The sequence below is a fragment of the Macaca nemestrina genome, chromosome 10 (assembly GCF_043159975.1).
Source record: "Macaca nemestrina isolate mMacNem1 chromosome 10, mMacNem.hap1, whole genome shotgun sequence".
NCBI classification, from domain to species: domain Eukaryota; kingdom Metazoa; phylum Chordata; class Mammalia; order Primates; family Cercopithecidae; genus Macaca; species Macaca nemestrina.
Window position 1 is genome coordinate 32,807,063 of NC_092134.1, and position 26,248 is coordinate 32,833,310.

General features: G+C 37.4%; 1 protein-coding gene across 2 annotated transcripts in view; it reads right to left on the reverse strand.

Annotated features, from left to right (window-relative positions):
* Positions 1–26,248, reverse strand: part of LOC105493849 (SCY1 like pseudokinase 2) — a 71,588-nt gene that overhangs the window by 25,051 nt on the left and 20,289 nt on the right. For both annotated transcript variants that reach the window (XM_011761804.3, XM_071071261.1), the window contains exons 3-7: positions 20,393–20,550; positions 16,147–16,291; positions 2,920–3,069; positions 1,439–1,660; positions 555–671 (exon numbers count right to left, since the gene is read on the reverse strand). In XM_011761804.3, coding sequence (XP_011760106.2) covers positions 555–671; positions 1,439–1,660; positions 2,920–3,069; positions 16,147–16,291; positions 20,393–20,550 — 792 coding nt within the window. The remainder of the gene's footprint in view (positions 1–554; positions 672–1,438; positions 1,661–2,919; positions 3,070–16,146; positions 16,292–20,392; positions 20,551–26,248) is intronic.

A 26,248-nucleotide genomic window follows, 5' to 3' on the forward strand; every position in this document is an offset into this window, starting at 1 on the left:
CAACATGGTGAAACTCCGTCTCTACAAAAAATACAAAAATTAGCCAGGTGTGGTGGTGGGTGCCTGTAATCCCAACTACTTGGGAGGCTGAGGCATGAGAATCGCTTGAACCTGGGAGGTGGAAGTTGCAGTGAGCCGAGATCGTGCCACTATACTCCAGCCTGGATGACAGAGTGAAACTCCGTCTTAAAAAAAAAAAAAAAAAAAAAATTCCATGGTTATATGAGTGAAATAAAGGAATATGAATTGTCCAGGAGTCTAGAATATCTGTTTACTTAATTGTGACTGTTAGCACTCTGCTTATTTGAAATCTTAATTTTCTATCAGAGCAATTATGTACATACTTAGCTGTGTAAGATTAAGCAAACTTGAATATTTAATACATTCAAGGATACAGAGGTTACTTGGGGCTGTATCTGACTGTTGCTTTAGAAGAACTTAATCGCAGAACAGGGATCTCTGGGGGAAAAAAAATTAAAGAAAATCCAAAAACTTAATCTACTTCAACTCATTTTTTGTCCCTCCGTCTTAGGCAGAAATCCACATGTACTCACCTTTGTCATTTGATCTGCATCTGGTCTTACAGTTGGAGTTACATTTAACAGTAGCTTTACATGTTCACGAACTTCCTCAGGTATATTTGTAAGTGAACTAGATCCTAAACGACTCAACTATTCAAAAGAGTGATAACATTAAATGAGTATAAAATATTTTAAATGATATATACATTTAAGAAAACATTTAAAAATTTACTCAATATTTTACTACAAATATACTGACTACATTTTAAACAAATTGTTAATTCTATTGTTGTAAAACAAAATCCTTATCTTTAATACCCAAAATTGTTTCTATTCCTATAGTAAAATGTTCCAGTATTTATGTTTATTCAAATGCCATGATTAAAGTTCTAGTAACAAACTTCAACTAGTCCTCTTTATTTATTTGAAACAAGAAATTTTTTGAGACAGGGTCTCACTATGTCACCCCAGGCTGGCATACAATGGCACAATCACAGCTCACTGCAGCCTCAAACTCCCAGGCTCAACTGATCCTCCCACCTCGGCCTTCCAAGTAGCTGGGACTACAGGCATGTGCCACCAAGCCCGGCTAATTTTTTGTATTTTTTTTTTTTTTTGGTAGAGAAGGTGTTTAGCCATGTTACAGCTGGTCTCGAACTCCCGGACTCAAGTGATCCACCCACCTTGGGTGTCCCCAAGTGCTGGGATTACAGGCGTGAACCAGCGCACCTGGCCTAGTCTGCGTTACTTACAAATTTGTTAAAATAAAAATATATTAAATTATTAAACTGATCTTACACAAACTTAAAATGAGATACTCATGTCATTTAGAGAATTTCCTGAACACATTTTGGAAAAAAATCAAAGACACATTTAATAAATTTTTTAATGCAAGCAAATTATTTATACGCAAATACCTGATCCAACTGCCTACTGAAACTCTTGTAAATATCTTGCTTGTTGACTTCAAATATAGGTTTCCCTTTATTAAATACAGCATACATAACAGTTCCTAAAGAATACATATCACTGGCTGTTTCACAGCTCACAGAAAGTATGTATTCAGGAGCCAAATATTCAGGATTTGGAAGACACAATGAAGGTAAATTTGGGTCCCATTCTTTACAAGGAAATTTAGGCTGTAGGAAGAAAAGGAATTACATGGGTTACTTCAAATTCAACCAAACAACTATCAAGCAGTAGCAATCTATCTTTAAATTTCTACTCGGTCATACAAGTAAAAATGCCATCACATCTTCAATCCCAAAATTCCCAAATCCCCAAATGTAAAAAAGTTTATGCAACAAACTGAGAAATAAGAACGGTTACAACTGAGATTACTGGAGTCTCTTCCAGAAGACAAATTATCACTGTAATATGTAATATGAACATGTGAAGGTCTGGCTCATGTTTTATGATACACAGGCTTCAAAAGTTGTATGAGCTCAGATAGAGACCATTGTTTGAAATTTGTTCTTTCACTAATTAGCTATGTGATTTAGTTAAAAAGTTCAAAAGACTGTAGTAAGGATTAAACAAATGTGTAGAAGTTTGACCTAGCACAGTGTCTGACCCACTCATGCTATATATTCAACCAGTACTAGTTAGTTCTAATTACCTTAAAAATGGCTGCTCAACTTACAAATCTTAGGTCAAATCACAGGCCCTCTAACAACTACATATAATAAAAACCTATCACCAAGGATCATCAGGTGCCATATCACCAAGGATCTTCTATGCCATGCAGACCCAATCAACACAAAGCAGAACTGATTTAATGCAGTGTTTCTCTAAGTATGAATAGGCATTAATGATTCTTAATAATCATTAAGAAAAGGTGCTTTGGAAGCGGAATGGCTGTGTTCAAATTCTGGCTCTATCACTTACATCTACCTAAATTTAGGCAGGTTCTTTTATTCTCTGAGCCTACTTAACTTATCTGTATTATTCCTATACCCCCCCATTGAGTTGTAAGGATTAAACAAGTACAGAAAAAGTGTGTGGAAAAGTGCTTCAACAAGAATGTTAGCTATTGCTATTGCTATGATTATGCTCCCTAAAGAATATAAAGAATATTCCATGACCCAATAAATGGGAAACACTGCTACAGAGTCACATGTGTTACTGCATTTGACATTCTGAGGGGGGAAAAAAAAAACCCTATTTAACCAAATAGTTCCTAAATTTATTTAACTCTTGCATCCTTTTCTCAAGTAACATTAACTACTGTGGTAGTAATGTGCCAAAGAATACTCTTAAGTGCAATGAACACCAGAAATTTTCTATAAAGCTGTACATCTAAACATACCACTGTACCACATAGCCTATTTCCAGTCCATTCCAGATACAATCAAAATTTCCCTGGCCTCAAAAATTAGAAGACTAAAACTTTCATTACCTCTTGTTCAGAAGGATTGGTTGATGATACACAAAAATCAAAACCCATTATTTTCCAGGCTCCACTTTTATTCAAAATTATATTTTCAGGAGTAATATTTCCATGTACCATTTTCACACTGCTATGCAAGAATGACAATCCTTCAGAAACCTGTAAATGGAAAAAACACATTTTACACTAAATAAAACTCCTTTCAATTACAGTAAAATGTCTCATAAAAATCATAATTACTGCTACTCCTCACAATAAAAGTTTTGCATGTCAGCTAAAAATCAAATTTCATCATAAATACCAAAGTATACATAGATGTAGTCAATTGCCAGGACAATCTGAGGATTAGTGAGAAAAATCTAGTTATAAAACCAGAGTACACCTATTAAGTTCCTTCTTATATGCATGTAAGCAGAAGAAAAGATAAAGAATCCTTTGATGTCCAAATTTATTCAGTTCCTGAGTTTGAAAAGTGAGGGAATCTTTGATTTTTGAGCTGCAGATGATGAATATTAAGATTTTTATATACTTACACTTCAGATTGAAATTCAGTTTTCCTGAATAGTATTGTACTCAGTTTTCAAATATTCAACTGAAGTTCACTTATTCTCACATTGGATTAATATGTGGTAATTTTTATATTTGTCCCTGACATCACCACCAAATGTGTCAACCAAAACTAAAGGTTAGATTTCTGTTTCCAAGGAGTAGCTTTTGGCAAACCAATGAACACTGATTTCCAGGACTTGAACATACATTCCAAAGAAAACACAAAAGGCCAATAAACACATGAAAAGATGCTCAAAGTCACTAATCATTAGGGAAATGCAAATCAAAACCACAATGAGCTCTCACCTCACACCCATGAGAATGGCTACTATTTAAAAAAAGAGAAAATTCAGGCTGGGCACAGTGGCTCACGCCTGTAATTCCAACCCTTTGGGAGGTCAAGGCAGGTGGATCACAGGAGGTCGGAGTTCGAGACCAGCCTAGCCAACATGGTGAAACCCCATCTCTACCAAAAATAAAAAAATTAGCCAGGTGTGGTGGCGCGTGCCTCTAGACCCAACTACTCGGTAGGCTGAAGCAGAAGAATCACTTGAACCTGGGAGGTGGCGGTTGTAGTGAGCTGAGATCGCGCCACTGAACTCCAGCCTGGGCAACAGAGCGAGACTCCATCTCCAAAAAAGAAAAAAAAAAGAAAAAAAAATCCACATCTTTACATACCATGGGATAATTAAAATACAGAGAAAAAAATAATAACTGCTGGTGAGGATAAGGAGAAATTAGAATCTTTATGCACCGTTGGTGGGAATATAGGTGCTATGTAAAACAGTATAATTGTTCCCCCCCAAACTAAAAATAGAATCAGTGTATGATCCAGCAATTCCATTTCTGGGTAGATACTCCAAAGAATTGAAAGCAGGGTCTTACACAGATGTTTGTATACCCATTTTCATAGCATTATTCATAATAGCCAAAATGTGGAAGCAATTCAAGTGTCCACTGATAGATGACTGGGCACATAAGCTGCTTATAACATGTATAAGCAACTATCATTTATCAATGGACACTAGATTTGCTATGCATATACATACAATGGAATATTATTTAGCCTTTAAAAGGAAGGAAATTCTAATAAATGCTACAACATGGATGAACTTTGAGAACATTATGCTAACACAGGCCAGTCACAAAATGACAAACAGTAGTATGATACGGTAGTATGATTTCACTTACATGAAGTACCTAGAGTAGTCAAATTCATAGAGACAGAAACTATAATTGTGGTTGCCAGGGGAAAGAAGGGAGGGGCAGTTGGAGGAATAAGGAGCTATTGTTTCAGGGGCACGGTTTCAGATTTCTAAGATGAAAATAACTGTGGAGATGTATGGTGGTGATGGTTCCATGACAATGTGAATGTACTTAATGAATGGACTCAAATGTACACTTAAAAATGGTTAAGATGGAAGAAGGAAGAATAAGATGGCTAAATAGAATCCTATACCGTATATCCTCCCTGCGCAGGAACACCAAATTTTAAAAACTAGCTATGCGCCAAAAAATAAATAAATAAAATAAAAAATCAAAATAACCAAACATCAGGTGAACACTCACAGTACCTGGTTTTAACTCTGTATCACTGAAAGAGGCACTGAAGAAGTACTCTTTCATGGCTGGTTACACAGTCAGTCCTCAATTGCCAACACCATCTCTCCCCAGTCCCTCATGGGGGCTGTACAGCATGGAGACATAATCTGTGCACGTGGAGGAGAGTGTAGTGACTAGGAGACTTTATACTGATATCAGTGCTACCCTGTAACAGCAGAAAGCAAAGCCAGGCTGGGCTCAACTAGCATACATGCTCTAAGGGAGCACTTGAACCAGACCTAGTCAGATGGGAATCACCCATCACAGAGGTCAGAACTTGAGTTTCTTGACAGGCCTCTCCACCATGAACCAAAGTGTTCTGGGGACCTAGATAAACTTGAAAGGCAGTCTAGGACTACACAAGGACTGCAATTTCTTTTCTTTTTTGTTTAATTATTACACTTTAAGTTCTGTGATCCATGTGCAGAACATGCAGTTTTTTTACATAGGTATACATGTGCCATAGTGGTTTGCTGCACCCATCAACCCGTCACCTACATTAGGTATTTCTCCTAATGCCATCCCTTCCCTAGCTTCCCACCTCGACAGGCCCCGGTGTGTGATGCTCCCTTCCCTGTGTCCATGTGTTCTCATTGTTCAACTCCCACTTACGAGTGAGAACATGTGGTGTTTGGTTTTCTGTTTCTGTGTTAGTTTGCTGAGAATGATAGTTTCCAGCTTCATCCACGTCCCTGCAAAGGACGTGAACTCATCCTTTATCATGGCTGCATAGTATTCCATGGTGTATATGTGCCACATTTTCTTTATCCAGTCTATCACTGATGGGCATTTGGACTGGTTCCAAGTCTTTCCTATTGTGAATAGTGCTGCAATAAACATATGTGTGCATGTGTCTTTATAGTAGAATCATTTATAATCCTTTGGGTATACACCCAGTAATGGGATTGCTGGGTCAAATGGTATTTTTGGTTCTAGATCCTTGAAGAATCGCCATACTGTCTTCAACAATGGTTGAACTAATTTACACTCCCACCAGCAGTGTAAAAGCATTCCTATTTCTCCACATCCTCTCCAGCATCTGTTGTTTCCTGACTTTTTAATGATCGCCATTCTAACTGGCATGAGATGGTATCTTACTGGTTTTGATTTGCATTTCTCTAATGACCAGTAATGATGAGCTTTTTTTCATGTTTGTTGGCTACATAAATGTTCTTTTCAGAAGTGTCTGTTCATATCCTTTGCCCACTTTTTGATGGGGTTGTTTTTCCTTATAAATTTGTTTAAGTTCCTTACAGATTCTGGATATCAGCCCTTTGTCAGATGGATAGATTGCAAAAATTTTCTCCCATTCTGTAGGTTGCCTGTTCACTCTGATGATAGTTTCTTTTGCTGTGCAGAAGCTCTTTAGTTTAATTAGATTAGATTTTGTTGCCATTGCTTTTGGTGTTTTAGTCATGAAGTCTTTGCCCATGCCTAAGTCCTGAATGGTTTGCCTAGCTTTTTTTCTAGGGTTTTTATGGTTTTAGGTCTTATGTTTAAGTCTTCAATCCACCTTGAGTTAGTTTTTGTATAAGGGTCCAGTTTCGGTTTTCTGCATATGGCTAGCCAGTTTTCCCAACATCATTCATTAAATAGGAAATCCTTTCCCCATTGCTTGTTTTCGTCAGGTTCGTCAAAGATCAGATGGTTGTAGATGTGTGGCATTGTTTCTGAGGCCTCTGTTCTGTTTCTTTGGTCTATATATCTGTTTTGGTACCAGTACCATGCTGTTTTGGTTACTGCAGCCTTATAGTATAGGTTGAAGTCAGGTAGCACGATGCTTCCAGCTTTGTTCTTTTTTGCTTAGGTTTGCCTTGGTTATATAGGCTTTTTTTGGTTCCATACGAAATTTAAAGTACTTTTTTCTAATTCTGTGAAGAAAGTCAATGCTAGTTTGATGGGGACAGCATTCAATCTATAAATTACTTTAGGCAGTATGGCCATTTTCACGATATTAATTCTTCCTATCCCATGAGCATGGAATGTTTTTCCATTTGTTTGTGTCCTCTCTTATTTCCTTCAGCAGTGTTTTGTAGCTCTCCTTGAAGAGGTCCTTCACATTCCTTGTAAGTTGTATTCCTAGGTATTTCATTCTCTTTGTATCAATTGTGAATGGGAGTTCACTTCTTTGGCTCTCTGTTTGTCCGTTATTTTTGCATAGCAATGCTTGTTATTTTTTATTGATTTCGTATCCTGAGACTTTGCTGAAGTTGCTTATCAGCTAAGGAGATTTGGGGCTGAGACGATGGGGTTTTCTAAATACACAATCATGTCATCTGCAAACAGAGACAATTTGACTTCCTCTCTTCCTATCTGAATACCCTTTATTTCATTCTCTTGCCTGATTGTCCTGGCCAGAACTTCCAATACAATGTTGAATAGGAGTGCTAAGAGAGGGCATTTGTGCCGGGTTTCAAAGGGAATGCTTCCAGCTTTTACCCATTCAGTATGATACTGGCTGTGAGTTTGTCATAAATGGCTCTTGTTATTTTGAGATACGTTCCGTCAATACCTAGTTTATTGAGTTTTTAGCATGAAGGGCTGTTGAATTTTATCAAAGGCCTTTTCTGCATCTATTGACATAATCATATGGTTTTTGTCATTGGTTCTGTTTATGTGATGGATTATGTTTAATGATTTGCAATATTGAACCAGCCTTGCATCCCAGGTATGAAGACAACTTGATCGTGGTGGATAAGCTTTTTGAAGTGCTGCTGGATTCGGTTTGCCAGTATTTATTGAGGATTTTTGCATCGATGTTCATCAGGGATATTGGCCTGAAATTTTCTTTTTTTGTTGCATATCTGCCAGGTTTTGGTATCAGGATGATGGCGGCCTCATAAAATGAGTTAGGGAGGAGTCCCTCTTTTTCTATTGTTTGAAATAGTTTCAGAAGGAATGGTACCAGCTCCTTATACCTCTGGTAGAATTTGGCTGTGAACCCATCTGGTCCTGGGCTTTTTTTGGTTGGCAGGCTGTTAATTACTATATCAATTTCAGAATTTGTTATAGGTCTATTCAAGGACTCGACTTCTTCCTGCTTTAGTCTTGGGAAGGTGTATGTGTCCAGGAATTTATCCATTTCTTCTAGACTTTCTAGTTTATTTGCATAGGGGGGCTTATAGTATTCTCTGATGGTAGTTTGTATTTCTGTGGGATCAGTGGTAATATCCCCTTTATCATTTTTTATTGCATCTATCTGATTCTTCTCTCCTTTCTTCTTTATTAGTCTGGCTAGCAGTCTATGTATTTTGTTAATCTTTTAAAAAACCCAGCTCCTGGATTCCCTGATTTTTTTAAGGGTTTGTCATGTCTCTATCTCCTTTAGTTCTGCTCTAATCTTAGTTATTTCTTGTCTTCTGCTAGCTTTCAAATTTGTTTGCTCTTGCTTTTCTTTTAATTGTGACGTTAGGGTGTTGATTTTAGATCTTTCCTGCTTTCTCCTGTGGACATTTAGTGCTATAAATTTCCCTCTACACACTGCTTTAGCTGTGTCCCAGAGATTCTGGTATGTTGTGTCTTTGTTCTCATTGGTTTCAAATACCTTATTGATTTCTGCCTTAATTTCATTATTTACCCAGTAGTCATTCAGGAGCAGGTTCTTCAGTTTCCATATAGTTGTGTGGTTTTAAGTGAGTTTCTTAATCCTGAGTTCTAATTTGATTGCACTATGGTCTGAGAGACTGTTATGATTTTTGTTCTTTTGCATTTGCTGAGGAGTGTTTTACTTCCAATTATATGGTCAATTTTAGAATAAGTGCGATGTGGTGCTGAGAAGAATGTATGTTCTTTTGATTTGGGGGGAGAGTTCTGTAGATGTCTATTTGGGTCACTTGGTCCAGAGGTGAGTTCCAAGTCCTGAATATCTTTGTTAATTTTCTGTCTCATTGATCTGTCTAATATTGACAGTGGGGTGTAAAGTCTCCCACTGTTATTGTGTGGGAGTCTAAGTCTTTTTGTAGGTCTCTAAGAACTTGCTTTACAAATCTGGGTGCTCCTGTATTGGGTGCATATATATTTAGGATAGTTAGCTCCTCTTGTTGCATTGATCCCTGTACCATTATGTAGTGCCCTTGTCTTTTTTGATCTTTGTTGGTTAAAGGCTGTTATATCAGAGACTAGTACTGCAAGCCCTACTTTTTTTTTTTTCCATTTGCTTCGTAAATATTCCTCCATCCTTTTATTTTGAGCCTATGTGTGTCTCTGCATGTGAGATGAGTCTCCTGAATATAGCACACTGATGGGCCTTGACTCTTTATCCAATTTGCCAGTCTGTGTAATTGGGGCGTTTAGCCCGTTTACATTTAAGGTTAATATTGCTATATGTGAATTTGATCCTGTCATTATGATGCTAGCTGGTTATTTTGCCCGTAGACAGTGGGTGCAGACCACAGAGGGTAAGCTGAAGTAGAGTCTGCTTGGCCTCACCTGGGAAGCTCAAGGGGTTGGGAAACTCCCTCCTTTAGCCAGGGGAAGCCGTGAAGGACTGTGTGTCCCATGAGGGATGGTGCATTCTGGCCCAGATACTATGCTTTTCCCATGGTCTTCGCAACCTACAGATGAGGAGATTCCCTTGGGTGCCTAAACCACCAGGGCCCTGGGTTTGAAGCACAAAACTGAGTGCCGTTTGGGCAGACACCAAGCTGGCTGCAGGAGTTTGTTTTTCAAACCCTAGTGGTGCCTGGAACTCCAGCGAGACAGAACTGTTCACTCCCCTGGAAAGGAGGCTGAAGTCAGGGAGCCAAGTGGTCTTCATCAGCAGATTCCATGCCCAAGGAGCCCAGCCAGCTAAGATCCAATGGCTTGAAATTCTTGCTGCCAGCACAGCAGTCTAAAATCGACCTGGGACACTCAAGCTTGGTGGGGGAGAGGTGTCTGCCATTACTGAAGCTTGAGTAGGTGGTTTTTCCCTCACAGTGTAAACGAAGTCACCTAGAAGTTCGCACTGGGCAGAGCCCACTGTAGCTGCAAAGCCACTATAACCAGTCTGCCTCTCTAGATTCCTCCTCTCTGGGCAGGGCATCTCTGAAAGAAAGGCAGCAGCCCCAGTCAGGGGCTTATAGATAAAACTCCCATTTCCCTGAGACAGAGCATTGGAGGGAGAGGCAGCTGTGGCACAGCTTCAGAAGACTTAAACATTTCTGCCTACTGGCTCTGAAGAGAGCAGCGGATCTCCCAGCACAGCGCTCAAGCTCTGCTAAGGGACAGACTGCCTCATCAAGTGTGTCCCTGACCCCAGTGCCTCCTGACTGGGAGACACCTCCCAGCAGGAGTAGACAGACACCTCATACAGGACAGCTCCGGCTGGCATCTGGTGGGTGCCTCTCTGGGATGAAGCTTCCAGAGGATGGAATAGGCAGCAATCTTTGGCTGTTCTACAGCCTCCGCAAACAGGGCAAACAGGGTCTGGAGTGGACCTCCAGCAAACTCTAACAGACATGCAGCAGAGGGGCCTGACTGTTAGAAGGAAAATTAACGAACAGAAAGGAATCGACAGAAAGCATCAACATCAACAAAAAGGACGTCTACACAAAAATCCCATTTGAAGGTCACCAACATCAAAGACCAAAGGTACACAAATCCACGAAGATGAGGAAAAAACAGCACAAAAAGGCTGAAAATTCCAAAAACCAGAACGCTTCTTCTCCTCCAAAGGATCACAACTCCTCACCAGCAAGGGAACAAAACTGGACAGAGAATTAGTTTGATGAATTAACAGAAGTAGGCTTCAGAAGGTGGGTTATAACAAACTCCTCTGAGCTAAAGAAGCATGTTCTAACCCAATGCAAGGAGGCTAAGAACCTTGAAAAAAGAGGAATTGCTAACTAGAATAACCAGTTTAGAGAATAACATAAATGACCTGATGGAGCTGAAAAACACAGCATGAGAACTTTGTGAAGCATACACAATTATTAATAGCCGAATCAATCAAGCAGAAGAAAGAATGTCAGAGACTGAAGATCAACTTAATGAAATAAAGTATCAAAACAAGATCAGAGAAAAAAGAATGAAAAGGAATGAACAAAGCCTCCAAGAAATATGCGACTATGTGAAAAGACCAAAACTCCGTTTGACTGGTGTACCTGAAAGTGAAGGGGAAAATGGAACCAAGTTGGAAAATCCTCTTCAGGATATTATCCAGGAGAACTTCCCCGACCTAGCGAGACAGGCCAACATTCAAATTCAGAAAATACAGAGAACACCACAAAGATACTCCTCAAGAAGAGCAACCTCAAGACACATAATCATCAGATTCATCAAGGTTGAAATGAAGGACAAAATGTTAAGGGCAGCCAGAGAGAAAGGTCGGGTTACCCATAAAGAGAAGCCCATCAGATTAACAGCAGATCTCTCTGCAGAAACCCTATAAGCCAGAAGAGAGTGGGGGCTAATAGTCAATACTCTTAAAGAAAAGAATTTTCAACCCAGAATTTCATGTCCAGCCAAACTAACCTTCATAAGTGAAGGAGAAATAAAATCCTACACAGATGAGCAAATGATGCGAGATTTTGTCACCACAAGGCCTGCCTTACAAGAGCTCCTGAAGGAAGCACTAAATATGGAAAGGAAAAACCAGTATCAGCCACTGCAAAAACATACCAAATAGTAAAGGACTGCAATTTCTATGCAACTCTTAGTCCTGGGCTAGGCTTAGAGTAAACTGACTAGGATGGCAAGTGTCCTAGGGAGATCTAGGGAGACAACAGCTGGGACAGATAAGGGGGTGCTTGCACCATCCCTCCCCCAACCCCAGGCAATGCAGTTGGCAGCAACAAAAGGGTCTCCTTCCTTCTGTCTGAAGAGAGGAGAGTGAAGTGTAAAAAGGACTTCGTCTTGCATTTAGGTAACTGCTCAGCCACAGTAGAATACAGCACCAGGCAGTCTTAAGGGCCCAATCTAGATCCCAGCTCATGGATGACATTTCTAGACATACCTAGGCTAAAGGGGACCCACTGCCTTGAAGGGAAGGACCCAGTCCTGGCGGGATTCATCATCTGCTAACTAAAGAGCCATTGGGCCCTGAATAACCAATAGTGACACCCACGTAGTACGCCATGGGTCTTGGGCTGTGCTGGTTTCGGGGCGGTGACCCAGAACATTCCCAGCTGTGGTGGCTATGGTGAAAGACTCCTTTTATTTGAGAAACCAGAGGAAAAGCAAAGGGAACTTTGTCTTGCACCTTAGGTACCAGCTTGGCCACAGCAGGGAAGAGCCCCAAGTGGGTTCTTGAGGTGCCCAAATCCAGGTCTAGGTTCTTGACAGCAATTCTGGACAAATCTTCCAGACAGAAAATCAACAAAGAAACATCAGACTTAATCTGTACCACAGACTAAATGGACCTAATAGACAGTTACAGAACATTTCAACCAATGGCTACAGAATACACATTGTTCTCAAAGAACTCTTGAATAATGCCCTACGAGCACAGGTAACCGAAGTAAAAACGGACAAATGGGATCACATCGAGTTAAAAAGCTTGTGTACATCAAATGAAATAAACAATAAAGTGAAGAGACAATCCACGGAGTGGGAGAAAATGTTTGCAAACTACCCATCTGACAAGGGATTAACAACCAGAATATATAAGGAACTCAAAAAACTCAATCAAAAAAAAAAAAAACTAATAATCTGATCAAAAATGGACAAAAGATTTGAATAGACATTTCTCAAAAGAAGACATACAAATAGCAAACAGGCATAAAAAAAGGTACCCAACATCAATGATCATCAGAGAAACAAAAATGAAAACTACAAGGAGATATCATCTCACTCTAGTTAAAATGCCTTCATACAAAAGACAGGCAATAACAAATGCTGGAGAGGATGTGGAGAAAATAGAACCCTCGTACACTGTTGCGGGGGGATGTAAATTAGTACAAGAACTATGAAGAACAATTTGGAGGTTCCTCAAAAAACCAAAATTTGAGCTACCATACAATCCAGCAATCCCACTCCTAGGTGCATACTCAAAAATAGAAAGGAAATCAGTATAGCAAAGAGATATCTGCACTTTGCTGATATTTCACAATAATCTAGATTTAGAGGCAAACTAAGTGTCCATCAACAGATGAACAGATACAGAAAATATGGTACATATACACAATGGAGTACTATTCGGTCATAAAAAAGGATGAGATCCTGTCACTTGCAACAAAACACAGAGGGAACCGGGGGTCTTTATGTTAAGCAAAATAACTCAGGAACAAAAAGACAAACTTCCAATGTTCTCCCTTATTTGTGGGAGCTAAAAATCAAAACAATTGAACTCATGGAGATGGAGAGTAGAAAGATGGTTACCAGAGGCTAGGAAGGGCAATTGCAGGAGGTGGGGGAAAGTAGGGATGGTTAATGGGTACAAAAACAATAGTTAGAAAAAATGAATAAGACCTAGAATTTGCTAGCACAACAGGGTGACTAAAGTCAATAATAATTTAATTGTACATTTAAAAATAGCTAAAAGAGTATAATGGATTGTAATACAAAGGATAAATGCTTGAGGAGATGGATGCCCATTTCCCATGATGCAATTATACATTGCATGCCTGTATCAAAGTATCTCATGTATAAGTATATATACCTACTATGTACCCACAAAAGTTAAAAATAATTTTTAAAAAGTTAAGATGGTATTTTGCCACAATTATTTAAAAAATACAGTGAAGAGAATAACAAGATAAGCCACAAACTGGGAGAAAACCTTTGTAAATTATGTACTGTGTCCACACATAAGTCAATAATAAGAAAACAACCCACTCAAAAAAATGGGCAAAATATCTGAAGAGGCATTTCACCTAAAAAGACATCCAGATGGCAAAGAAGCATATGAAAAGATGCTCGCTATCATTATTGATCAGAGAAATACAAATTAAAAGCACTATGAGATACTACTGCACACCTGTTAGAATGACTGATACCAAAGAGACCAAACATAGCAGATTTTGGCAAAGATGTGAAAAAAAATGGAATTCTTATATGCTGCTGACAGAAATGTAAAATGGCACCACCACTATGGAAAACAGTATCAATTTCTTAAAAAGTGAATCATACACATACCATTCGATCTAGCCATTTCTCTCCCAAGTACTCGGTTAATCAAGAGAAATGAATGTGTATGTTCATACGAAAACTTGTATATGAATGTTCATAGCAGCTTTATGCACAGTAGTCAAAAACTAGAAACAACCTAAATATTATTAACAGGCAAATTGACTAACTGTGGTATATTCATAAAATTAACAACTCGGCATTTAAAAAAAAAAAAAAAAGTCAACTATTGATACACACAACACGTGAATCTCAAATATTATGCTGGTTAAAAGAAGCCAGACCAGCACGGGCACGGTGGCTCACGCCTGTAATCCCAGCACTTTGGGAGGCCGAGGCGGGCGGATCACGAGATCAGGAGATTGATTGAGACCATCCTGGTTAACACAGTGAAACCCCATCTCTACCAACAATACAAAAGATTAGCCAGGCGTGGTGGCAGGCACCTGTAGTCCCAGCTACTCAGGTGACTGAGGCAGGAGAATGGCGTGAACCCAGGAGGTGGAGGCTGCAGTGAGCCAAGATCGCGCTACTGCACTCCAGCCTGGGCAAGAGAGTGAGACTCCATCTCAAAAAACAAAAAAAGAAGCCAGACCGAAAAAGAACAGGTACCATATGATTCCACTTATAACATTCTAGAAAATGCAAATCTATCCATAGTGATAGAAAGCAGGTCAGTAACTTTCTGAGATAAGGCACAGAAAAACTGCAAGGAACAGGAAGGAGGGATTACAAGGGGTATGAGGAAGCTCTTGGGAGTTACGAATAGATGCAATATCTTGATTGTGGTGATGGTTTCACAGGTAAGTATATGTCGAACTTATAAAACCATATATTTTGAATATGTGTAGTTTACTGTATGCCAATTATATCTTAATAAAGCTGTTCAAACGTAATAAAAATAATGTCTGCCCAAAAGGAACTTAGAATCTACTATATAAATTTATTCTATGGCACTGAAGATATTATTTTATTTTATTTTTTTTTAAGATAGGTTCTCACTCTGTCACCCAGGCTGGAGTGCAGTAGGACTATCATAGCTCACTGCATCCTCAACCTCCCAAGCTCAAGCGATCCTCCTGCCTCAGCCTCCTGAGTAGCTGGGACTACAGGTGCACGCCACCATGCCCAGCTAATATTTAAAAATTTTTTTGTAGAAACAAGGTCTTGTTATGTTGTCTTGCCCAGGGTTGTCTCAAACTCCTGAGCTCAAGTGATCCTCCCTCCTCAGCTTCCCAGAGTGCTGGGACTACAGGCATAAGCTGCCAAAGTCAGCTTTGAAGATATTACTTTGGTAAGCAGGGAAAGGAAATCTGAAAAAAATGAGCATATGTGAAAAGGCTAGCCAGGCGCAGAGGCTCATGCCTGTAATCCCAGCTCTTTGGGAGGCCAAGGTGGGTGGATCACAAGGTCAGGAGTTCGAGACCAGCCTGGCCAACATGGTAAAACCCCGTCTCTACCAATAATACAAAAATTAGCCATGCGTGGTGGCGCATGCCTGTAATCCCAGCTACTCAGGAGGCTGAGGCAGGAGAATCGCTTGAACCTGGGAGGCAGAGGGTGCAGTGAGCTGAGATCGCGCCATTGCACTCCAGCCTGGGCAACAAGAATGAAACTCCATCTCAAAAAAAAAAAAAGAAAAGAAAGAAAAGGCTAACAATACTGCTTGATATCTACTAAGTAAATTCCTTAAAGATAAAATTTTTATTTTTATCAAAGACTTTTTCATTTCAATTGAATGCTTTATAAAATTTGTTCAGTTTAAAATTCGAAAGAATCAAAAGGAATTGACTCCATCCACCAGCCAATAAGTGATCCCCCCAAAGGTTACCAATGTTATCAGTTTGACATGTTTAAAATATCATTTAAGCCTAACAACAAACTGCAGAAAAAATTTCCAGAACATAGGAATAATGATTAAATTACTAACAAGAACCAAAAGTTTACATAAAGTAGTTTTACATGGCTAATAAGTTTGAAACGCTAAAACCAATTTTAAAGGAAACAACTCTTTTTTACATGTTAAGTAAAAACACATACCTGAAGCAAACCATATTTGGTTTCTACATCATAAAGTTTATAATCCTTAATGTCTGGAGATATAGGGGAAGGTAGATTTTCCCAGTTACCAAGAACATTGGCTAAACTGGCAAAAACTGGTTCTGTACAAAATGCCAAGCAATCCCTGTTTTAAAAAAGAAAAAGGTTTTTACTATCATATTATTACACATTATCAAAATCAAATATACATAAAATATTAGTACTTCTATTAAACTATCAAGAAAGTAGACTATTTTACATTTGGTAATTTCAGCATAGACATAATCCACTTAAACCAACAAAGTTAGGAGCCTCTGCATACAAATTATACTAGATAAATCACTTGGTCTTTTAAACTAAGTGTTGTGATAATTGTGATATTTTTTTAAAACTTAAAAAGTGAGAAAATAAAACACTACTTCAACAGTCTTGTTCAAATGATTGATATTCTTTACAGAAAACCAATAAACTAATTAAAAATACCGTTACATTATACCTATGGTATTATCTTTATTTATAAAGCTGTTAATTTTCAGAATACGCTCAAAGGAACTTCCGGATTTCCCACAGATGACCCTGGAATAGGAGTAGTCAGGAAGAGAGACAAGGCATAGCTAGCTCCAGCAGCCCAGTTCCCACTTCACAAAGCAGTTTTGCTTTTATCTATTTTATATGTCATTTTGAAAGGTATCAGTTATTAAATTTTTTAAATTACTAGTCTTTCATGTACAAGAATATTTATAAACTCAGAAAATGTTAGATATTAACATTCAATGGCCTTACAGAGTAATGATCAAGAGCTCAGGCTTTGAGGACAGATACCTGACTTTAAGTCCCAGCATCCTTATGTGCTATCTTGGTAACAATGGACACTATTGTTCTGAGCCTCACTTTACCCGTTTGTAAAATGGTGATAATAGATCCGCCTTAAAGGGTTAATATAAAGATCAAATCAGAAAATCATGTAAAATACATAAAGCATGTAAGCTCAATAAGCTAACCACAGGTATTATAATTACCAAGCATTTGCCACTCAAGCCCTAACATTTTAGGCCTTGGGCTTTAGGCTCTGGCAATGAAGAACTACAGAGTAGTTCAGTAACGTGGCTATATAACAAGCTTCTGGGCCTGCGTAGTAACTGTTAAATGGCAGTTATGTCCTTTAACAGATGTCTCATCTGTTCCAGTACCTGAATAACTTTTCTTCTGCCTTAAATCTGTTTTTCAAATGACAGCATATGCAGAAGCTTAATATATAAGAAATAAAAACAGAGCTTAGGTTGAAGGAGAGAAAGGGTCACATTGTCCTGCTACCTGCTCAGCCATCATCAAGGAAGCTGCCTTATTCTGTACTCCCAACACTTAGCTCATTAACACAATGGACCATAAGGCATGCTTTTGTTGAACTGTAAGGTCAAAAAAAAAAAAAAAAAAAAAGACCTGTCTTACAGACTCACAGAGTGTCTTCTCTGCTAAGTCCCTTTGAATCTACTTTTTTAGCTTCCAAACTGTCATTCTACTAAAATTACTGAATGTGACTAACAACCTCTCACTGGTCAAATGTAACGAATTCTTCTCTGTTCTTATTTTCTTTTTTATTCTGTGTTCCCCAGTGTTAGTGGGTTTTCTTCCTTCCTTTTGCTTCCATGACATGCTGCCAATTCTCCTGCCATAAGACAATATTTCTCCTAATTTTTTCTTTGGCTCTCGTTTTCCCTACATTTCAAGGTTCTTTCCTCAGTACTCTGCTCCTTTTACTCATACTCTTGAAAAACTCACTTTGTTTTAGGTTTTAATTACTGCCTGTAAGTGACTCATCCCCATATACATCACCAACTCTGGACTGTCATCTGAATTACTCTTTCTGTAGTGCATTTCCTTTGGGTAATTCCAGTGTCATCTCAGTATTATTAATTCATTAAAAACTGGAAGTTTTCTTTTTCTTCCCTAAAGTGTCCCTATTTCTATCAATACTACTACAATTTTTACAACCTAACAATTAGGATATCTTAAAGTAATCTTTGAATTGTCTCTCTTCATGATTGCCAATAAATTCCTAATTCTATAATATTTAAATCGCTATACAAAAAGCTGCAGGGACACAGAAAAGTATAACTCATAGTCCTTCTCCCCTCAAGAGACCTGAAACGTAATTACGAGATATAAGGCATGTAAATACAACATAAAATAACAAGGATAGGTAGGATTCTAATAGGTGACATTAGAGATACTGATAGAAAACACTCCAGAGGAAATAGCACCAAGAAATACAGAGTCAGGAAAGTGTAGGATACGTGTGGGATAAGCTCTGTGTCCTCCACCTTCCCATTTTTCCCCTATACTTAAAATTCCTAAGGGCCAACAGGGCCACAGGACACAAATACCAAACGATCTGATTAAGATTTTCTGAATTAAGAGAGGGGAATACAGTCTGCTGAGGAAGAAGGAAGAAAGGCATACATTTGGGGTTATAAGTAATGTCGAAAAGGTTATCTAAAGGAGTGTTAAAAGTGCCACAAGCTTGAGGGTCCAGTTAAGATTACATAGATTTCTACGCTGGGATACAGTCTATGTTGGGATACAGGATTCACAACAGTATTAAAGAGACAGAAACTATAGTGTTCTGGGTTTATCAATGAAAAGAAAGGCAATGAAAAATATTTTTATGGCAAGAGACATATGAGCAAGCCAGGTACAGTGGCATGCATCTGTAGTTCCAACTACTTAAGAGGCTGAGGCAGGAGGATCACTTAAGCTCGGGAGTTCAAGACAAGCCTGGGCAACGACAGCGAAACCCCATCCCAAAAATTAAAAAAGAAAAAGAGGCCAGGCACAGTCACTCACACCTGTAATCCCAGGGAGGATCACTTGAGGCCAAGAGTTCAAGATAAGCCTGGGTAATATATAAGACCCCATCTCTACAAAACAAAAAAGTTTTAAATTAAAAATCAAAAAATTAGCTGGGCATGGTAGCACATACTTGTAGTAGTCTACTTGGGAGGCTGAGGCAGGAGGATCACTTGAGCCCAGGAGTTCGAGGCTGCAGTGAGCTATGATGGCACTACTGTAATCCAGCTTGGGCAACAGAGTGAGACTCTGTCTCGATCAATCAACTGACACATGAGCATATTTTTGAGTAGATACAGCAGGGTGCAGTAAAAAATAAAAACATGGACTCAGGAATCAAAATGACAAAATGAATCCTAGCTCTGGCACTTAAAACCATTGTTTCTTTGATCCTCTGTTCTGTGTTAATTGTGAGAATTAGATAAATTAAACAATGTAAAGCATTTAGCATAGTTTTTCACATAGTAAATATTTGTATTTTTCCTTTTATGTTTAAAAAAAAGATCTTGTGCCTTTGAAGGGTGGGTTACTGAAGATTCCAAGTTGCAGAAACTCAAAATATAATAAAAGATAAAAGCAAAACTGTACAATTGAAGGGAGATGGGACCTTCATTCCACACAGCCTGGAACCCTGCCAGCTCTGTGTCCTCCATCTTCCCATTTTTCCCCTATACTTAAAAATCCTAAGGGCCAACAGGGCCACAGGACACAAATACCAAACGATCTGGTTAAGATTTTCTGAATTAAGAGAGGGGAATTCAGTCTGCTGAGGAAGAAGGAAGAAAGGCATACATTTGGGGTTATAAGTAATGTCAAAAAGGTTATCTAAAGGAGTATTAAAAGTGCCACAGGCTTGAGGGTCCAGTTAAGATTACATAAATTTCATTTTCTTGTCATTCTCAGTAACACTTCCCAAGTGCACCCTTGAGAAAAATAGATGGTAAAGTAACTGAGAGCTATGGACTGACATGCTGGGCATAGTAGAAGGTTAAATGTCTGAAACAGTAATTGGTACACACACAAAATTGGCTTCCAAATACTGTACCAATGAAAAGGAGACAAGAAATTCTAGCAAATTAGCAAGGACAGCTACTTTCAGGCAAGAACTGTATTCCATACCCTTGCATCTTCTATTTTGACTACTGTAGTGAAGAGCACAGGGTAGGCACTGAAGTACAGAATCATGGCAAAAGTAAAGAAAGTATTAATATTTCAAAGAGAGACATATACATAGACAGTGCAAATAAATTTTAGGGAGAAAACAAATGTATAAGAACTCAACACTGACAGTATAAGGATTTTTCACTGACAATACTTGAAACGGACAGATTTCAAATATAAAATTATTTTTAACTATTTGTTCAGGAAGTCTACTATGTAAGTTTTTATAAAAATTTACCTGGATTCCTCTAAAGGATGCTGGACAGTAAGAAGTCGAGGGTGTCGAAGCCGAGTTAACTGTTGGACTCCTCGTTTTAGAGAATCAATGATTTGATCCTTTTCAAATTTTTGATACTTGTCAATCAGTTTTTTATCAAAGACAAAAACTGCCACTTCCTAAATAAAAGAATTGGGTAATTTTAGTCAAGAAATATAGAAAAGTAATAAAATTATATGAACGTCACAATCTACAAATAGAAATAACTACACCATAAAAATTTTAGCATCATTGTAATACTTTTCTGATATCAAAGAGTTGGTTTCCTTATGATAGTAAATCTAAACATTTTGAAAGGTGTAAAACCTAGAGTCCTCATCTAAAGAACACAGGAAAAAAACCTTACCTTTGAATTCTGCTATCACAGATACATATTAACTGTGTACAGTCTGTTGTTTCCTGTGTAGTAAACTCTTACGGACACAGAATTCAAAGAAAATGTTTAAAAATTTAAAATGTAACTTACAATGATAATCCTGAAGTATACTACGAAATCTTGAAATGCTTTTTGAAAGAAAGGTTGTATGTCAGGGAGCACTTGTTTGTAAGAAAAACAAATTTGCAGTATCTTTTAGATATGAATAATCTATATTCTATCTCATACCTTCCTATCCCCCATCTTGTTAGGGGCAGTAAATGTAAATGGTTACTAGTACAGGGACTTGCTCTCCTACCACCTCTCTTTGAAATCATTCACAGCTTATTTTATACTATTAAAAGCACACATCCTCCCTATCATCTTCTTCCTTTCACTATCCCTCAGATACCCAAGGAAAAACAGTTCTCATCTAGTTACCTACTCTTAACAAATCAATTAAAAAAAACTCTACCGATAGGTGATGTATTAAATCACTGATGTGTGGTCTTGGTAATAATGCAAAATAAACTGGAAGCAAAATTAGCAAAGAATGCTAGCCTTCCAAAATTCCTTGAAAGATTTAGAAACTCTTTCAGAATTTCTATGTCTTTGAAAGCCTCAAATTAAACCTACTGCTACTCAACTATCAATATCAATATCCAAGACATTATTCTTCTATTCTCATTTTTTTCTCTTCTAATTATTTTCTTCTGCATTTTTGCTATATTAGCATTATTATTTACACAAGTTAGCCTGGCAACTCAATCATCTCATAGAGATTCACCGCAAAAAATCCAATCTGATAAATTTCTCAAACATAACTTGTAAAATGAGGGTTCCTTATGTATATAAATGGGTTAAGGATATTAGAGGAGTAAGTCTCTGAAAAGTGGCAACAAAAAGGAATTATTTAGCACTGTAACTCAATTAAAACACAACATTCCCCCAAGCATTTGTGAATAAGGCAGCATTTACTACAATAAAACAACAGAGAATGTATTTATACAGCACTCCAGACGTTGGCATCAGATCAGAGGAGACTTTGAGTCAATTTCCCTTCAACTGACCAGCTGCCTTTGGGCAAGTTTTCTCAACAGAAAAAAAAAAAAAAAAAAAAGAATAAAGAATAGTATGAATACCTCAAAGGAACACTGAAGAATAAATCACACAGTAACATAAAAAGAACTTACTCTAGTACTTGACATATTCAATTTATGTCAGCTAATGTCGTTACACCACTAACATCAAGACCTGTATTTTGTTACTTTTCTATTACTGATGAGTTATCTGCTGACACCCATCTGATCAATGACACATATATATGATCAATGATACACACATTCAAGACCAATGGTCAAGAATCAATTTTGAAAGATAGAGATTCAACATCCTGTCAACTTGATAAGGAACATCAATATATTAAGCTAAACAAAATGATGTGATATAAACCCAATACCATTCCCATGTCACACAGAAATAAACATGCAGCATGTAAGAATACAACAGTGATCAAGAGCCCAGTTTCCAGAGTCACACAAACCCAAAATGGAATTTAACTCCTGCCATTTATTATGTTGACCCTGAACTCAAACCTTGGTCATTGTTATTTTCAAACCAGAGTCAAAAACAGAATGAGATAAAACATGAAAATATAATACACTCTACAGCTAAAGTTTCAGGCATTAGTCTACTAGAAAATCTTACAAATAAAGAGGTTCCCAAGTCAACTATTTATATAATAGAAATAACAATAGATAGCATTTGTATATTTATATGTGCCAAGCACTGTGCTAAGTACTTTTCAGGAATTATTCTATTCCTCACAGAAACCCTATGAGACAAGTATATTAACTTTACAAATGAGGATGTTGTGGAGAAGAAAAATGTTTTCTAAGATAAAAAAAGTCAAGTTTCAAACACAGTCCACAGGACTATATTTTTAGCCAAGACATCATTCTGTCGCCCCAGAAATAACACAGGGAAAATACGGAACACCAAAGTAAAACACGATGCATGTCTTCAAGAAAGAAATCAGTCATTTAGGCTGAGTAACAGCTTTAAATAGCACTCATATAAACACCTCATCTTAACTCCTGATCATTACGAGGCACAGGACAACCAGGAGGTAAGAGTTTTACATAATACTAATTTGAACTAAAAACAAATGACCTAAAACTTCAAGTTCCCATCTTGCCATTCATGTGCACAATCTTATTTTAGTAAGTCTTCTGCTATAACACATTTTATAAATACATCCAATTTAAATGTTTTGTGGCCGGTGCGGTAGCTCATGCCTGTAATCCCAGCACTTTGGAGCCTGGGCAGCAGAGCGAGATTCCATCTCAAAAAAAATAAATAAATAAAAATAAATAAATGTTTTATTTTTCAAGGATTTTTTTTGTTTTTTTGTTTTTTCTTTTTTTTGAGACAGGGTCTCACTCTATCACCCAGGCTGGAGTGCAGTGGCACAATCATGGCTCACTGTAGCCTCCACCTCCTGGTCTGAAGTGATCCCTTCACCTCAGTCTCCCGAGTAGCTGGGACCACAGCCGTGTGCCACTATGCCTGACAAATTTTTTAATTTTTTTGTAGAGACAAGGTCTCACCATGTTGCCCAGGCTGGTCTCAAACTCCTGGACCCAAGCAAGCCTCCCACCTCAACCTCCCAAAGTGTTGAGATTACAGGTATGAGCCACCATGCTCAGCTCAAGATGTTCTAAATATATATATATAAAAAGGACCACATGAAATAGCTCTTGCAGTTTCACCACATGTAAAGAGGAACACTACAGTTCATGAAGAAAAAGAAAACACTGGCTGGGCATGGTGGTTCATGCTTGTAATCCCAACACTGTGAAAATGAGGCAGGAGAATGGTTTGACACCAGGGGCTCAAGACCAACCTGGGCAACACGGTAAGGCCCCATCTCTTAAAAGAAAAAAAGAAAAGAAAAAAAAAATCACAGAATTCTCTCAGTCCATTGTTTTAGGTCAAAGACGATAGATTCCTAAATAAGTCAGAATAGGTTATCAACTATTTTAAAAATATTTTCTCTTTGTTTCAATCAGTTGATTAAAATTAACCAATGTTAACAAGGTTGTGTTGTTAATCCTCAGGCCTCATACTGACTTCCTAAAAGAAAACTATTACACTGTACAAAGCCTCTCATCAGAATATACCATAATCTAATTTCTAACTTACATTTTTCTTTTACTACTTTTCTATACTACCCACTCTGCTAACACATATCACTTATGCAAAAGTTCAATCACCTTCTATGTATTACAATCTTCTTGAAGAAAGAAACAATGTCTTATGTGTCTCTGTATCTACCACAGAACCCAGCAGTTATGCCTAGAAGATACTCAGATATCTATTGCCTTCTGATAGTAAATAAAGATAAGCAATTAAAGCTTTTTATCATTTTTAATTAAAATATTTAACTTTTTATTAACAAAAATTTCAAATATACAGAAAAGATCAAATAGCACAATCATCCAGTATGTCCTCTGCTTAAGATTCAACAACTGTTAACTGTAGTTAAATTTTGAGAGTTTTTTAATACAAAAATTATTAGAGCAAAATATAAGCAATATATGGCATACTATTCTTTATTTATTCATTGCTTATTCTTTAAAAACATTGGCAAAGAAAGACACTCACTAAAAGGTATTTTTTCTCAATAGCCTAACTTTAAACAAAAAAGGCTATGAAAATATTCTAAAAAACTGTAGTATCTGTCACAATACAGTATACGTCCCATTTGATACAGACCTAATTTATAATTTTTAAGAGCTACTTGTGAGTCACGCATGGTGGCACATGCCTGTAATCCCAGCTACTTGGGAGGCTGAGGTGGGAGGATCGCTTGAGCCCAGGAGGTCAAGGCTGTAGTAAGCTATTGTCGTGCCTGTGAATAGCCACTGCACTCCAGCCTGAGCAACATATTAAAACTGCCATCTCTGGGGGGGAAAAAAAACAACAAAGAAGCTAGTTTGCTTACTACAAAGTTGAGCTCTGTTGATAACAAGATAGTTTTAAGTAATAAAATTTAAATTACATAATTTTCCAACAGCGATCACGACCTCCACTAAGGCACCAGAGGTGGTTTCTGGAACACAGATGTTCCCTGAGATCTCTATTTTATGGACCCTCATGACTGGCTGGTGGTGACTATCAAGCATCACACACTCTATTTTTCATCTGATTTTGGGATGTTCTTTCTTCAAAACAGTAAACCAAAATATAAACTTTTATTTACATTAAGTTAAAAATAAGTTGTTGAGAAGAATGAAAGGTAAAAACATACCCCTTAAAATTCCTAGTTTATGATTATATTTTGTCTAGGTGACATGACTAGCATATTTGGCTTTGCACAAAAGTTTCCTTTATTTTAAAACTATTAATTATTCTAATTTAATTATTTATTATAATTTAATTATGCTTTTGTATAAATAATATTAGCAAGCCTCATCCATGAATACTGGCATCTGGATAACACAATGTATATTTTGTAGTAAGGAAGGATTATGTCCTGTACATTTTATAGTAAGGAAGGGATTATGGCCAACCTGACGTTTGGTAGAGTGGGTAAGATATGAACAACAATTAAGTATTTATTATATAATAATTATTAGAAATCAATCAATCTTCACTATCCTCATAGAAACAGTCATTTCAGGGAGGTGTTATGAAGCCCCTGAAGTAGGGCAAAAATATCAGGTCAACAAATACAACTTTTAAAGCAAACTAACACAAAGCTACCTTTTTTTTTTTTTTTTTCAAGAAAAAAGGTCTACTGCAAAAGCAAATATAAAAGGTCATAATAAATGTAGAATACTAGAAGACTACTCATAAATGTTAAACTAATCAATTTTGAAGGGTAATTCCTTGACAACACAGAATCTTATGTCAAGATCAACAGAAATGCTTACTAAATAAATGCTTAAATATCCCAAGACCAGGCAAAATTACATGTATAAACATATACATATACATACACATTTTTTTAAACATCTTCTTCCAAAATAAATCCCTTAGCTTGATATTTGACAGTTGAAAGAAATTTCAAAATGTAGAATTATTCTTCTACTTGAAAGGAGGTAAAAATCAGGGACATAGCTGAGATGGAAATTAAACGTATGTGGTGTTTTATTAGAAATCATTTAAACAAATTAGCAGCCTTGATAGTCATAATATTCCTACCTAACAGATAACATAGTATTCCAATTTTTAAAGGACATACACGTATGTACGTATATATGGTAAACATTTCTCATTATATCTATAGCTTGGCCAAAATAAAAATTTCCATCTTTAATGACTAGTTTAAATAAAGTATAACTTAAAAATTAGCAAAGTCAACGAAATTCAACCAAGGGCATTTGCCTCAGAAATGCCTCTCAAATAAATATTTATAACAAAGAACATAACAATATGTTTGAAAATAATACCTATAT